The sequence below is a fragment of the Grampus griseus genome, assembly GCF_964374135.1.
Source record: "Grampus griseus genome assembly, chromosome: 20".
NCBI classification, from domain to species: Eukaryota; Metazoa; Chordata; class Mammalia; order Artiodactyla; family Delphinidae; genus Grampus; species Grampus griseus.
Window position 1 is genome coordinate 21,890,230 of NC_139014.1, and position 15,052 is coordinate 21,905,281.

Sequence of the window (15,052 nt, forward strand, 5' to 3'; positions counted from 1 at the left end):
ATGGGCACCAGGGCAGTGGTCATGCCTCCTCCTGTGTGGGGGCTGCTGAGCTGCTCTTTCCTCTGTGGCTGGGCTCTGGGGGGTCCAAGGCTCCTCCGCTCTCTTCCCGCGCTGTCCTCCCAAGTCAAGCCAGGATCTGTACCCATGTGGGTGCCCCCGGAGGGGGCTGAGGCAGCCCTAGCTTTTCTCTACTCTGGAGATGCCCAACAGCTATCGGGGGCTAATTGCAGTGAGCGCTATGAAGCCCATGGGGCAGGAGCCAGACCAGGGCTCCCCCCAATCCTATGGAGGGCAGCGGGCACCATTACGCAGGCTGCCAATTTCCTCAACATGCTGCTACAAGCCAACGACATCCGGGAGTCCAGCGTGGAGGAGGATGTGGAGTGGTACCAGGCACTGGTCCGCAGCGTGGCCGAGGGGGACCCAAGGGCATACCGGGCTTTGCTGACCTTTAACCCTCCACTGGGGGCCAGCCACCTGCAGCTGGCCCTGCAGGCCACCCGGATGGGGGAGGAGACCATCCTTCAGGACTTGTCCGGGAGCAGGGTGCAGAAGGAGAGCCCAACCGGGGCCCTAGACACCCCTGACCTGCAGAAGCGGGTGCTGACCAACGACCTAGGGAGCCTTGGCAGCCCCAAGTGGCCACAGGGGGATGGATATGTGGGGGACTTGCAGCACGTGAGGCTGTCTCCTCCCTTCCTGGAATGCCAGGAGGGCCGGCTCCGTCCGGGCTGGCTTATCACACTCTCAGCGGCCTTCTATGGACTCAAGCCAGACCTCAACCCGGAGATCAGGTAAGTGGTTTTTGTGCAGGGTTTGACGCTGTTGTGGATTTGTGGGGTGGGGGGGCCCAAGTCCAGCCAGCTGTGCATAGGCCATTTGGTATGCACATGTGTGGGGGACACAGATGTGTGTACTTGCATTCAGCTGTGTATATCTGCAGTTGACCCTGGGAATCTGTAACTGTGTGTTAACATATACAGGTGTGTGTATGTACTACATATAAATCACTCCATTTACAAGTAGGCATACACGTGTGTGTGTACAGATGTGTGGACATAGCTGGGCATAGGTCCTGGCCTCCAGGTCTGAGTAGTGGGTACAGGGCAGGAGAGGGCTTGGTGCGGGAGACAGTGGCAATCCATGCGCTGGCTTCTCAGAGGAGTCAGATGGGCGCTTCGGGAATGAAATGGGAATGAAATTCGAGGCTCCCTAGCAATATACAGCTGTAGAAGGCGGCTTCTGCAAAGGAAGGGGAACACTTGCGGGGAGGCTTGGCACCATTGCCTCTTCTGCCCAGGAGCTGGCCAGATCCCCAGGGTCACTCCCAATGGCTGTATTCTTATATCAAGTCCTGACCCCGATAGCCTATGATGCTCCTCAAATAACTGACTGCCTCCCTCAGCTGGAGTAAAGAGGTGATTGGGAGCCATGATGGGAAGGAGGGAGCAGATGGATAGTGTACCGCAAGGCATTCAACAATCAACGTTGTTTTCCCAGCTCTGTGTCCCTATTCATTGTCCCCGGCAGAGTTCCTCTCCTGGCCACAGGCAGCCTGGCTCTTGCCAGCTCTCTCCCCATTCAGCCCAGAGCAGGGGTTGAGAGCCCTTGGGCCAGGCAGCTCTGACTCTGGGCCCCTCTATTCCATATCTCCTTTGCTGTGATCAGTTCAGACCTGGTTTGGGCAGAGTGAGGGGGTGGTTAATAGCTGCACTTTGCGCGCGCGCACGTGTGTGTGTGTGTGTGTGTGTGTGTGTGTGTGTGAGTGTGTATATACACGCAGTGGGGAAGTGTGAATATCCCTTTCAGAAAGATCATCAGAGCCGCAGCTCCTGTATGTCTCACCACCTCCCTTTCCCATTGATAGAAATCAAGAAATGCTAGGATGTTGAAAACCTGAGGGATGGGGGGGTGGGGGCAGGGAAAAACCTAGGGGGAGGAGGATTGTTGCTGCAGAGACAGCGAGGGTTAATATCACTGGAGAAATGGCGTGCGTGTGTGCCCTCTCTCCTGGCACACTGCTAAAGTTTGTAGAGCTTGCATTGCCTCATAGTCTGAGGTCCAAGGACACACGTCCACCTTGGCATCCTTCACTGTACCCCTAACTGCCAATTCACTGCCTTAGGGGGCAGGTGCAGATGGACGTAGATCTTCAGAGTGTGGACATCAATCAGTGTGCCAGCGGCCCAGGCTGGTACTCTAACACACACCTGTGTGATCTCAACAGCACCCAGGTAAGGATACAGAGGCTGGGGGTTCTGGTGTCCTGCCTCCCTCCCCTTTCCCATCACTGCCATCAGGAGCAGCTGACAAAGGCACACCACCCTCTCCGGCTTCAAGGAAGTCCCTACTGATAAGATAGATAGAGATGAGATACCAGGCTTTTTAAGAGTGAGGACACATACAGCCTAGCCCCATCCCCCACCCGAGACAGCCACCTTCATTCCTTTGCATTCTCAGTGTGCTTCCCTGTCTGCTCTCCCTTCTGGTACTAGGTGCTCCAGGATCCCTTCCCAGGACCGCCTCCTGAGCCTCTATTAATTGTCCCCTTTCCTTCTCCTGAATCACATTCTCCATGTCAACAGAGCTCTGGGCTCCTTCTGACCCACAAAGGATGCTCTGTTGGGTGATTGTTGAAATAAGTAGAATTGCTGGTTGGGGTGTAGGAGGAGACTAACCAGAGAAGGAACTTGAAGAGCTCTGGGACTGGTAAAGGTGATGGAACCCAGGTGAGATGCTGGCAAAATCAAAGCCGTGGATGCAGGAGAATCTGGATAATGGAAAGCAATGGTTGATAACCCTGCAAGCCCAGTACTGGGAAACTGGCAGGTCAGTGAACTAATCCGCTCCACAGTTACACTGACTGCATGCTTGTTCCTGAGCTGAACCAAAGCCAAGGGGAGCCCTGCAGCCTGCTGGGAGGTATGGTGGGTTTGGGCATCTGTTGCTCTTCAGGGCTCATGTGTTTGGAGCTATCAGTCCAGGGATGGATAAGGGCTCCCATTGTCCAGTGCACTTTTCAACACAGCCACATTCGTGTCTCTGGGTATGTATTTGTCTATGGCAGGAACAGAACGTTTTCCAGTGGTCTGAGTAAGAGGGGAAGCTGGGCCACGATTTCAGAAGCACCTTCTAGGGGCTGGATATGTAATCTTCCTTCCTTTGCCCCACTGCGGTCTGTTCCCAGCCACTCCCTACAGTAGGTCTGACCTCATCCAAGGGCTCATCTTCCCTGCCTGGCTCTGAGGTCTGCTCTGTCCCCTGCTGGGCAAACATCAATGGGTGGAGGTGGAATAAAGAGCTGGCCTTGGCATCCCACCAGCCTGGCATTAGCCTGGCATTAGGGCTGGGCAGAGCAGTCCTGCGCCAAAGCCAGATGGCCCTGATGGAGGAAGCTGCTCCTCCATGGGGGCCTTTTCAACCCACCTGTGTGCCAAAGAGGGAGGCTGATGGGGACCCTTGAAGCAGGATGTAGGCACACAGGTGTGGTTGAGCTCAGATGTCTCCCTGCTCCCACCTCCCCAGCACCTTGCTCTAGCATCAGCTGGGCACTGGGAAACGGGACCTGTGAAGCTCCTGTCAGGGCCAGTCTGAATAAAAGGGTGATCCGTCTGCATACTCTTTGCCTGGAGGTCTCTTTGAGAAGAGAGGCAATGGTGGGGGCAGAGTAGGGTTTCCAGGGATGGAAGGCTTCCCAAGGGCTGGGGTGGCTTTCTGGTGGGGCTCCCCGGTGTAGACCCAGGGGCCGTGGATAGGAAGGTAAATGCGCCCTCCTTCTCTTCCCAGGAGGGAAAGCCTCATCTAAATACCGAGTGTGTTTGTCATCCCCACAGTGTGTCCCCCTGGAGAGTCAGGGCTTTGTCCTTGGCCACTACCTCTGCCGCTGCCGACCCGGCTTCTATGGGACAAGCAGCTCCGGGGGTATGTAACTATGTGGAATGCCAGGAAGGTGTTTTACAGGCTGGGCTGATGGGAGGGGGGCATCTGGGGAAGAAAGGCAGGTTGGGGTGAGACACTGGGAGAAAACTCACGGAGCAAGGGAAGAACGTCGAGAGAAGCAGGAGAGGCAGGCAGGGTCCAATTTGGGGGTGTCTGTTCCTTCCGAGAATGAGCTTACAACATGGCAGTCCGATGCAAGCTGACCTCGCAGTGAGTCCTAGCCTGGCATCGCCTCTTCCTGTAACCCTGCCTTCCCCTGAAAGTACCCACTTCTTCATTCCTACCCATCCTGACGCTACCCCAAGGGCCACAGACCATAAGAGGGCAGGGAGAGAGCTGTGGGGACCATTGGGAGAGAAGGCTGGGGTCTCAGGTTGTCCCAGCCATGCCCCTCTCCCTGCACACATCCTGTTCTTTATAGGCTCTGAGGAGGGTGCTGCCCAGCCTACCGGGCAATTCGGGTCCCCGCAAGGCAGCTCCGGGAGGCTGCTGCGGTGCCAACCATGTGCTGAGGGCTGCTCCAGCTGCCTGGATGCCACGCCGTGCCTGGTGGAGGAAGCCCCCACGCTGCGGGCAGTGGTGCTGGCCTCTCAGACGTGCTGCATGCTGGCCGTCTTCCTGAGCATGCTGGTCTCCTATCGCTGCCGCCAGACCAAGGCAAGGAAGGCCCCACATCTCTCTTCTACACACGTCCTGAGTCTCTAGCATCAACCGGAGACCACAGACTACCTAAGACCAGAACTTGAGAGAAATGGGTTCTGGCCCTGATTCTTAATCTAACTCACTATGTGACATGAGGCGAGTGACCTCACCATCTTAGACCTGTTTCCTCACCTGCTCAATGAAGGCATTGGGCTCGATTCAAAACACTGTGTAGGCACTAGGGGAAGTGATCTGCCCCCTCAGACATGTAAATAAAATGACAGCACAGCAAAACAGGGGCCAGGATAGAGGTGTCAGTTGCTGTGGCAGCTCAGAGAGGGGACCCAGTCACCCTGCCCGAGATGGCGTGGGAAGACTTTCTGGAGAACATGACATTTGAGCCAAAGTTGACGGTCAATTGACAGAGAAGCGAGTTTCCAGACAAGGAGGCAGTCTGACCCAAAGCTTGGAGGAAAGCCTGAGATCCCTTCTACCTCCAGCAACCTCTGATTCTAGCCCAGGTCTGCAGCAAGGCCCAGGCTGGGACTGGGAGGGGCATGGGCCTGCGGTGGCAGGAGCTATATGAAACCTTTGCCTTAGCCAGGCTTAGTGCCAGTGGAGCTAAGAGCCTGTGGTGAGAGTGGCTGTGGATGGAGAGGGCAGAGCTAATGTTACAGGGTGAAGCTTTAGCTTCAGGGCCATGGGGTGACCCCTCAAACAGGCCTGAGACCCTCCTGTACCATCCTCCAGGCTCTGTCCTCTTGCTGCCCTGCTTACATACCTCTCTCTTTCCTGGGTTCACAGAGGATCCGGGCATCTGGAGTGGTACTGCTGGAAACCATCCTTTTTGGATCCCTGCTGCTCTACTTCCCTGTGAGTCTGTGGCCAGAGGCTGACCGCACCTCCCAGGATTCCCCCATAGTCCCAACCTGGTACCCTCCAAGCCCCAGAATCCTTCCTCTCTGCCCTGTTGGGGGGATTCAGAGACCTCAAAATCCTCCAACTCATACCCACAAATGACAGGCTGGTCTAGTGAGCTCTGGAACCAAACAGCCAGGCTTAAAAGGAGCTCTATGACCTGCTGTGTGACTTAGGACAAGTTACCTAACCTCTCTGATAACAAAGCTACTCCTTTGCAGAATGGAGGTGATGATGCCTCTAGGAAAAGGCGGTTAGGAGGATCAGCAATGTGTTTAGCATAGGCCTGGCACCCAGTGGAAGTGCAGTGGAGAGCAACTGTTTTTGCCCCTTCCCCACCAGGTCTTCATCCTGTACTTCAAGCCCAGTGTATTCCGCTGCATCGCCCTCCGCTGGGTCCGGCTGCTGGGTTTTGCCAGTGTCTACGGCACTATTATACTCAAGCTTTATAGGTAGGGTCTGGGGCAGAGCTTGCTCTCACGCTGCTCACTCCAGGCTACCCCAGCTCATTTATGGAATGACGTTCTTCACAGCCAGACCCCTACCAGCTCTACTCCTCTGTGCCCCCAAGGCCTGCTCCCATCACTATGGCCCTCCCCTCCATGTAACTTTTTGGGGGGTAAGAGGAGGCGGTGAACCATGGAAGGGATGGGAGGACAGGGATGTGCGGCGGGGAGGGAAGCAATGGCCAGGGGCATCTCCCCTCCCTGCATCCACCAGCCACACTCTGACCCTTGTAGAGTGCTCCAGCTGTTTCTGTCTCGAACGGCCCAGCGGGGCCCCCACCTGAGCAGTGGGCGGCTGCTGCAGCGTCTGGGGCTGCTGCTGCTGCTGGTGCTGGGCTTCCTGGCTGTATGGACAGCGGGGATCCTGGAGCAAGGCAGTCAGCACGCGTCCCTGGTGGCGCGAGGCCACACCCACACAGGCCGCCACTTCTACCTCTGCCACCACGACCGCTGGGACTACATCATGGTTGTGGGTGAGCTGCTTCCACTGAGCCCAGCCTCACTCTGGTCCCCCTCCCTGCACCTCCAGGGGTCCTCCTGCCTTGTACCTGGACCCCTGGACCGGGGTCCCCCCAGCACGGCCTACAGAGAAAGGGGTGCATGGCTGCTGAGGTGGTACCCGGCTCTCCTTATTTCCCCGCAGCTGAGATGCTGCTCCTGTGCTGGGGCAGCTTCCTCTGCTACGCCACCCGGGCTGTTCCCTCAGCCTTGCATGAGCCGCGGTACATGGGCATCGCACTGCACAACGAGCTGCTGCTTTCTGCTGCCTTCCACGCAGCCAGGTGAGGGCGGGCCCTCCTACCCACCACGGCTCCCACCCTAAGAACACTCCTCACCTCTCCCAGGGGAGGGTACCCCCGTCCCACAGCCCTCCTTGCAACACCTACGACGCCTCAGCAAGGAGGAGGAGGGCCCCCACCTGTAGCTCTCTCCCTACCCCACAGATACCCTTCCTGTAACCCATGTCTCACCCAACACCCGAGAAGAGGAAGCGTGCTCCACTCCTAACTCCTCTCCCATTCCACACGCCTCCCCCCCCGACTCTCCTCCACATACAGGCTCCATTCTCACTGCCTTCTTCCCCCTCACACCCCAACCGTCCTTGCAGCGGGCCTGCTATGAGTGTCCACAAGGATCTGGCCCTGTGGTGAAGGTAGAATCAACCCACAGGGTGGTCCATAACAGAGTTAAGTGCTATAAGCAGCCGGAGAAGGCAAGCTGGAGTAGTCTGGGAGGGCTTCTCAGAGGTGGAGATTAACGTGAGCCCTGAGGTGGGAGGGCAGGAAGAAGGAAGAGTGCCCTCCTCACTGCACGGAGCACCTCCAGGAGATCAGGGTGGGGGCTGGGGAGGACAGCCACTGAAACAGGTGAGAGGAAAGAGGCCACTCCCACCTGTAGCTAACCATCTCCTTCCCACCTCACCCTCAGGTTTGTACTGGTTCCCTCCCTGCACCCAGACTGGACGCTCCTCCTCTTCTTCTTTCACACCCACAGCACAGTCACCGCCACACTGGCTCTGATCTTCATCCCTAAGGTGAGGTCTTCCCCTGGTCTCAATGTGAGGGAGACGCAGCCCCTTTGCCAGGGGCACTGTGGAGCTGCTATGCCCATAGCACCCTCTCCAGGCCAGGGTGAGAATGACACCCTGGGCCCTGAGGGATGTGGGCCCTAAGCAAGGAGCCCACTTAGGAGTCACAGAAGGAATCTCCGTCTCCAATCTCTGGGCAAGGGAAATAACAGCTAGGGCTGGGACTTCCCTGGTGGCACAGTGGTTAAGAACCCGCCTGCCAATGCAGGGGACACGGGTTTGAGCCCTGGTCCCGGAGGATCCCACATGCCGCGGAGCAACTAAGCCCGTGTGCCACAACTACTGAGACTGCGCTCTGAGAAGCCCATGCACCGCAACGGAGAGTAGCACCCGCTCTCCGCAACTAGAGAAAGCCCACACGCAGCAATGAAGACCCAACACAGCCAATAAATAAATCAATAATTAAAAAATAATAATAAAAAACACTTGGAGTTTAAAAAAAAAGAGCTAGAGCTGAAGGGAGTCCTTGTAATACAACTGGAAGGTTGGGAGACTCTGAAAATCAACTCAGAAGCAGTTACAGAAAGATAGGTGGGGGGGGGGGGGTAGCCGAAGGACATGGCTAGGAATTGTGGGGGCAGGGCATTGAGACCCCTGGTCTCTGAGCTAGAGAAAATCAGGAAGGAGAGGGAACAATACTCCTTGGACCCCCAGAATCAGAGAGGGGGTGAAGATTTATGGAGTAAATACATATGCCACGGGGCAGGGAGCCAAGGTGAGTCTTTTTCCTGATCATGCCCACCACCATGGCCAGTTCCGGAAGCCAGGGGCTCCTCCCCGAGAGGAGATCTTGGATGAGGTGTACGAGGACGAGCTGGACCTGCAGCGCTCAGGCTCCTACCTGAACAGCAGCATCGCCTCAGCCTGGAGCGAGCACAGCCTGGACCCTGGAGACATTCGGGTAGGTGCTGCCCTCCCCACCTCCTCTTGATGCTACCTAGGGACTGGGCAGGGGGCACAGCTGCCCTGCCACCCAGGCTGTGTGCCACTGCAGGTCCCCTCTCCTCCCCATAGCTTTTCCTCTAAGACCCGGCTCCCTCTCTTCTCCACCACTGCCCTAAGCTGCTTCCCCTGACTCTACTCAAAGGAGGCCACACAGTGGATAGACCACCCCCACCCTGCAAAACCCCAGAACCCAGATTCCTGAGGCCCACTTGGCATGGTAGAGGCAGAACCATGAGTGGAGCTCAAATCCCCTGTGTCTCCTGTGTCCTCCACTCCCACTCAGCAGGGCCACCATGAGGGGCAGCCTAAGAAGCCCCTCAGTCCCCAACATACCAGGTAGTTAGTGACCCTAGGGCCATTGGGGCTGGGTAATTCAGGCAGCGAGTGGCTACCAGGCACCAGGACCCCCTTTCCCTGGCCCCAGCAGTGTTAGAGAAAGGAAGTTCTTCCTGAGTCTTACATCAGGAAAGCATCCTTACCTTATTTTTCTGCTTAAGAATATCATTATAGTCACAGAAACCCTAATGAGAGGCTCAGAGAGTAGGAAATAAAGAGACCTGGCAGTAAAGCCCTTTGTCTTATAGAACCTGCATGTGGGAACAGTCCCAGGAAGCCATTGTGTCCATCCCTCCACCTCCCCTGGGGCCCCCTCCACACCTTACTTGTTTACATCCCCCAATTCCTTCCTTGCCTCAACTGCCTTTGCCTCTCTTTCCCCCGTATCCTCCTCATCCTCTGAGCTCTGCCTGCCCTGCCGCCTGCCCCCTGGGGATAGGCTGAACCGAGACCCCAATCCAGCAGGCAGGCCAAAGAGTGGAGGCACACTGCCACAGAGACACCATCCTTGACCCTCCAGTGTGGGGCGCAGCAGCCCATGTACCTCCCCTACGCTGGCTGCGGGGAGAGATCCGAAGTACAAAAGACTTTCAAAGCCCCATCCCGTCACTTACACCTGAATATGGCAGTTTTCACGCCCACTGGTCCCACCACCAATCTCATATAATCCTCTTAAGGAAGTGAACACTAGGCAGCCAGTCTTCCTTACTTTATTGAAGCAGAGGCTCAGAGAGGGCAAGAAAATAGCCTGAAGGCACATGATGGGTCAGCAGCCTCAAACCCAGGTTTCCCGTCTCCCAAGCTGGAGACTTCCCACCAGACCACAGTGCCCAGAGAAGTCAGTGGTGCGCTGAGGCCTCGGAGCTAAGCGGGTCGGGCTCGGGAACTAGGTTGTTGGCCCTGCAGGACGGAGAGGTGAATCCTGAGTTTTAAAAGCTGGGAAGAGACACAGCTTGGTGGGAGAGAGATCCCCCAGAGAAAATGGTCTGAGCAAGGGCTGAGGGGCAGAGCAGCGCCGCCAGGGGATGGAGAGCTTGGCCCTCACCGCCAGCTCTGCACCCCCGCCCCCCCCCCCCGCCCCCAGGACGAGCTGAAGAAGCTCTACGCCCAGCTCGAGGTCCACAAGACCAAGGAAATGGCCGCTAACAACCCGCACCTGCGCAAAAAGCAAGGCAGCTGGCGCCAGGCCCTGGGCCGCTCCTTCATGAAGTACCTGGCCGAGTTCCCCGAGGCCCTGACCCGCCAGCACTCCCGGGACTCGGGCTCCCCGGCCCGCGGCAGCCTGTCCGGGGGCTCCTCCCGCCGCCGGCTGCTCAGCGCCAGGCTGCCCAGCGCCAGCCTCCGGGAGCCCGCCGCGCCGCCGGGTCTGCGCAAGTCCAGTAGCACCTGCGAGCAGGACCGCGCTCCCCGCGGGGAGCAGTACCCGCCTCTGCTCGACTCGCTGCTGAGGAGGAAGCTGGCCAGGAAGGGCCCGCAATCCGAGAGCCGCGAGTCGGCGGCAGAGCCGCCCGCGCTGAGCTTCAGGTCGGCCAGCGCCCACAATCTGACGGTGGGAGAGCGGCTGCCCTGTGCCCGGCCCGCCTCGCTGCACAAGTCGCTGAGCGTCGTGGCTGACTCCAGGGAAAAGGCCCTGCTCGAGGCCAGCCAGGCCTACCTGGAGGAGACCTACCAGCGGGCGAGGGAGCGCGAGGAGAGAAGGAAGGCAGAGGCCGCCCTGGCCAGCCCGGCGCGGAGGCCCTCGGCCTGGAGGCTGGAGCGAGCCCGAGCGACTACCCTGTCGGCCCCACCTTCCCCGGCCAAGAGGAGCAGCGTGGACAGCTCCCACGCCTCCAGAAAGCTGCGCGAGGAGGCCGCGAGAAGGCTGCCCCACCCGCCCGTCCAGCACCAGATCTCCACACCCATCATGGCCACGTCCGGGGTGGGCCTGGGGGAGCCAGGGATGCTGTCTCCCACCTCCACCTTATCTCTGGCTCTGCTGCCAGCTCCCGTCCCTGCCCTGGCACCCATCCCAGTACCCCCACAAAGCCCCAGCCTGCTCACCTACATCTGCCCCTGGGAGAATGCAGAACTGCCATCAAAGAAAGAAAATGTGGCTCAGGAAGGCCCCCCGGGGCCAGAGCGAGGCCACCACTCTCCCGCCCCAGGTCGGGCCAGGCTCTGGAGGGCCCTCTCTATAGCAGTAGACAAGAGGGGGGCTGGGGAGAATGGGATGGACACGGAGGACAGGTGTCTCCAGGGGGAAGCTGATGAGGATAAGGACAGGCCCAAGGTCTTCTCTAAATCTAAATCCCACAGCCTCAAGACCCCTGTTCAGCAGGGTTCCATGCGTAGCCTGGGACTGGCTATCAAAGCTCTGACCCGTTCTCGGAGCACATACAGAGAGAAGGAGAGCGGGGAAGGATGTCCTGAGAAGGAAGAGAAGGGCCGAGCTTTGGGAGAGGGTGTGGGGGCATGTCCCAGATCTCCCAGGTCAGGCCGCCCCAAGGCGGTGAGTAAGCAGGCCGCGCTTGCCCCCTGTGATGACGAGGAGTCCCTCCAGAACCAACAGAACGCTCACACAAGCAGAATGCTCCAAGTCTGTCACCAGGAGGGCAGTAGGGAACAAGCAGACAGAGGCAGGAGGCCATCCCAGGGTCTAGGGGAGGGGAAGGTTGCAAAAGCAGGTAAAACAGGGCCTGCCACACTGAGGCAAGTCAGGCAGGGCACCGTTAGGGACAAAAATGTTAAGCAAGCAAAAGAAGCCCCTGGGGGGTGGCGGGAGCTGCCCAAAGCTGGCCTCCGGCCCCTGGGCAGTGCTGACCAGAGGGTGATAGATGTATGCCCCTGGGAAGTCACCGAGTCAGAAACGTGTCAGCCTGACAGTAGCAACAAGGCCGAAATCTGCCCCTGGGAGGTGAGTGGAGTCCCTGAGGAGGTGGCACTGAGGCAAGATCTAGATGCCTCCCAAGATGAGAGGGGGAAAGCCTCAGAAAAATCAAAACCCAAAGATGTGGTTGCCATTGCTCAGAAAAAGCCAGAGAGACTGGTCAGGGGACAGGAGGCAGTGTGTCCCTGGGAGAGTGCCGATCCTGGGGGTCTGTCCCCTCGGTCAGCACCTCAGGACTCTGACAGAACCAAGGGCAGGTCTGACACAGTGGGCAGTGTGGAGCCTAGACAGGTAGAGACACGACCGTGGGAAGCCGCTGGCCCAGGAGCTTGTACATCTGACATCACCAAGGCAGGGCTCTGTCCCTGGGAGGCAAGTGAAGGAGGAGAGAATGAGAAACCGTCCCAGGAGGGAGTAAAGAAGCTCCCCCAGGCAAAGCAGAAAACTCCCAAGAAAGCAATCTTCTTGGAAGAACAGAAACTGGGTGAAGAGTTGGAATCTCTTTGTCAGTGGGAAAGGACAGATTTCCGGGGCCCCTCAGCCGTCTCTACTCAGGCCCCGGGAACCTCCGGGTGCTCGGGGAGTCTGGGCAGTAGCGTCACTGAGGCGTGTCCATGGGAGGCAGGAGATGCTCCTGCTATCGGGAAAGCAGAGATTTGTCCCTGGGAGCTGGGTGATGAGGTAGTAGGGAAGGAAATGATGAGTCAGAGGACAGGTGGAGAACCTCTCCAGGAAAAGGGAAAAACCTCCAGAAAAGGGAGCTTTGGAGAGACGTGGGAACAAACTGGGAAAGCAGTGCAGAAATGCAGTCAACAGCAGGAGTCCGTGTGTCCCTGGGAGAGCACAACCCCTGGGCACTCCAGCCCACATCTAGAAAACTCCTCATCCAAAGCTGGTGGCCAACTCCTCAGCAAGGGAGGAAGCAGAGCAGCGCAGGTATGTCCACGGGAAGATCTCAGGTCAGAGGCAAAGGAAGCAACACCTGCCAAGGCAGAAATCTGTCCCTGGGAGGTGAATGAAAGAACGACAGAGGACTGGATGTCGGGACAGGCACCAAAAGGAGAATCTCAAAAGGACAAGGAGAAGATGCCTGGAACATCAGGAATCAAAGATAGCACAACTTGGGAAAAGCCTGAGGGACAGATGCAAAAGCCGGAAGCAGTCTGTCCCTGGGAGAGGGTGGACCCTGGAAGCTTCTCCCCGCAACCTGGTCCTCGAGACACAGATAGACCCAAAGCCACTTTCCAGATGTCAGGCAGTACGGGAAGCAAAGCTGCTGAGATCTGTCCCTGGGACGCGGAGGAAATCCTGCCTGCTGAGAAGGCAGAGATCTGTCCCTGGGAGGTGAGTGCTGGAGCAGGGGAGAAAAGGGCTTTGGGAACTGAGGCCATTAGGCAATTTCCAAATGATACAGGAAGGGCTTCTGCAGATTCTGGACCTGAAGAGATAGCTGTTACTGCTCCAAAGAAGCCAGAGAGGCAGGCCTGGGAGCGGGAGGTGGCCTGCCCCTGGGAGAGCTTGGATCCGGGGGGATCCTCTCGGCATTCAGACACTCTGGGCACCGACAGACCAAAAGCTGGGCTCCAGGTATTGGACCGTGTGGGGTGCAGGCCAGCTGAGGTGTGTCCCTGGGAAGCAGAGGGAGCGCCTACCAGTGAAAAAGCCAAGATCTGTCCCTGGGAGGTGGATGAAGGAGCCCCCGGGAAGGAATCGGAACAAGAGATGGGGACTGATTCCATGGGGCAGAGGGAGAAAACTCTAGAAGAGGGGAGACTCACCTCCCTGGGAGAAGACATATCAAAATGGGAGACAAAACTGAGTCAAGAACAGGAAGCTATGTGTCCTTGGGAGAAGGACTTGAGGACACCCTCTGCTCAGGCCGAGGTCTCAGACTCGTCCAGCAGCGGGAGTAGCAGAGTGGCAGAGGGGCACTCCTTGGAAGTGAGTGATGAAGCAGCACAGAAAGGGGACCTGACACAAGACCCAAAGATGGGCTCCTTCCCAGAACAAGCAGAAGTCACTGCTGAACACGGGGAGAAAGCAAGCAATGAGCTACGACCTATCTGTCTACAGGAGAGTGTGGCCCCGGCGGGATCTTTCTCCCACCCAGACAGTCACGGCCCTGACCAACCGAAAGCCAGTGCTCAGACACTGCTCGGCGTTGGGGGCAGGCTTGCTGAGCTCTGCCCGTGGGATGCTCCTGCCATGGATGCTCCCAAACCTGACAGCGGCGCCAAAGCTGAGACCTGTCCCTGTGAGGTGACTGAAAGAATCCCTGAGGAAGGGGTGTCAAGACAGGATGGAGAAGGGGAGCCTCAAGAGGAGGAGAAAGCCCCAGAAAAACCAGAGCACAAAGTTGTGGCCGTTCAGGCAAACTCAGAGAGTGCAGATGGGAAACAGGAGGCTGTGTGTCCCCAGGAGAGTCAAGATTGTGGGGGTCTGTCTCCACAACCAGCCCCACAAGCTTCTGACAGAAGCAAAGAAAGTTCCAAGGCAGCAGGCAGCATGGGGGCCAGAGTAGCAGAAGTGTGTCCATGGGAAGCAGAAGAGTCTCCCTCTGAAAAGAAAACAGAAATCTGCCCTTGGGAGGTGAGTCAAGGAGCAGCAGAGAAAGGCGGACTGGAACAAGAGTTGGACAGAGAATCTCAAGGGCAAGGAGAGATGTTCCTGCAAAAGGCAGGATCTGGAGGGACTGAAGAACACTTTTCAGAAGAAGTAAAAGTCAACAGAGAGCGAGAGACGGTCTGTCCTTGGGAAGGCACAAGGTCAGAAGGGCTCTCCCCCGAGCCAGATGCTCCAGACACGGACGAACCCAAAGTCGGTCCCCACAGAGCAAGCAGTATGGGGAGCAGGATGGCAGAGCTGTGTCAATGGGAAGTCACAGATCCAGAAGGAAATAAAATAAAGGGGACCATGGCAGACATCGATATATGTCTTTGGGAGGTAACTGGAGCCCCATCTGACGAATCTGGCCTCCTGGCTTTAACAGAAACTCAGACAGAAAAACTCTGCCCCACAGCCCCTGAGAACCCACCATGCCTTTTAGTCCACAGACCTCTGGGTGGCTTCCTTCCAGAAGGCAAAAGCCCCTGCCCCAAAGTGAGCAAGCCAGCCAGTACTTTTACTCCGGAAGGTGTCAGAGAACTCCAAGTACCTTCAGAACTTGGGCCGAGGACCAGCTTAGTCCCAGAGCCAACTCTCCAGGAAGCTAAGGCTCAGGAGTCTTCCTCCTTAACCGAAGACCAAGGAGAAGTAGCTTCTAAAGCTCAACACGAAGAACTCACCCCTCCAGCTGTCTATCCTTGGGACTAG

General features: G+C 57.6%; 1 protein-coding gene across 1 annotated transcript; it reads left to right on the forward strand.

The window, feature by feature from the left end:
* GPR179 (G protein-coupled receptor 179) lies at positions 1–15,052 on the forward strand (the record flags this gene model as incomplete). Its single annotated transcript, XM_082679872.1, has 11 exons — positions 1–794; positions 2,126–2,234; positions 3,834–3,921; positions 4,361–4,596; positions 5,386–5,454; positions 5,842–5,951; positions 6,240–6,478; positions 6,649–6,787; positions 7,434–7,539; positions 8,348–8,494; positions 9,959–15,052. The coding sequence occupies 11 exons, from the start codon at positions 1–3 to the stop codon at positions 15,050–15,052; spliced, it is 7,131 nt and encodes a 2,376-aa protein (XP_082535998.1).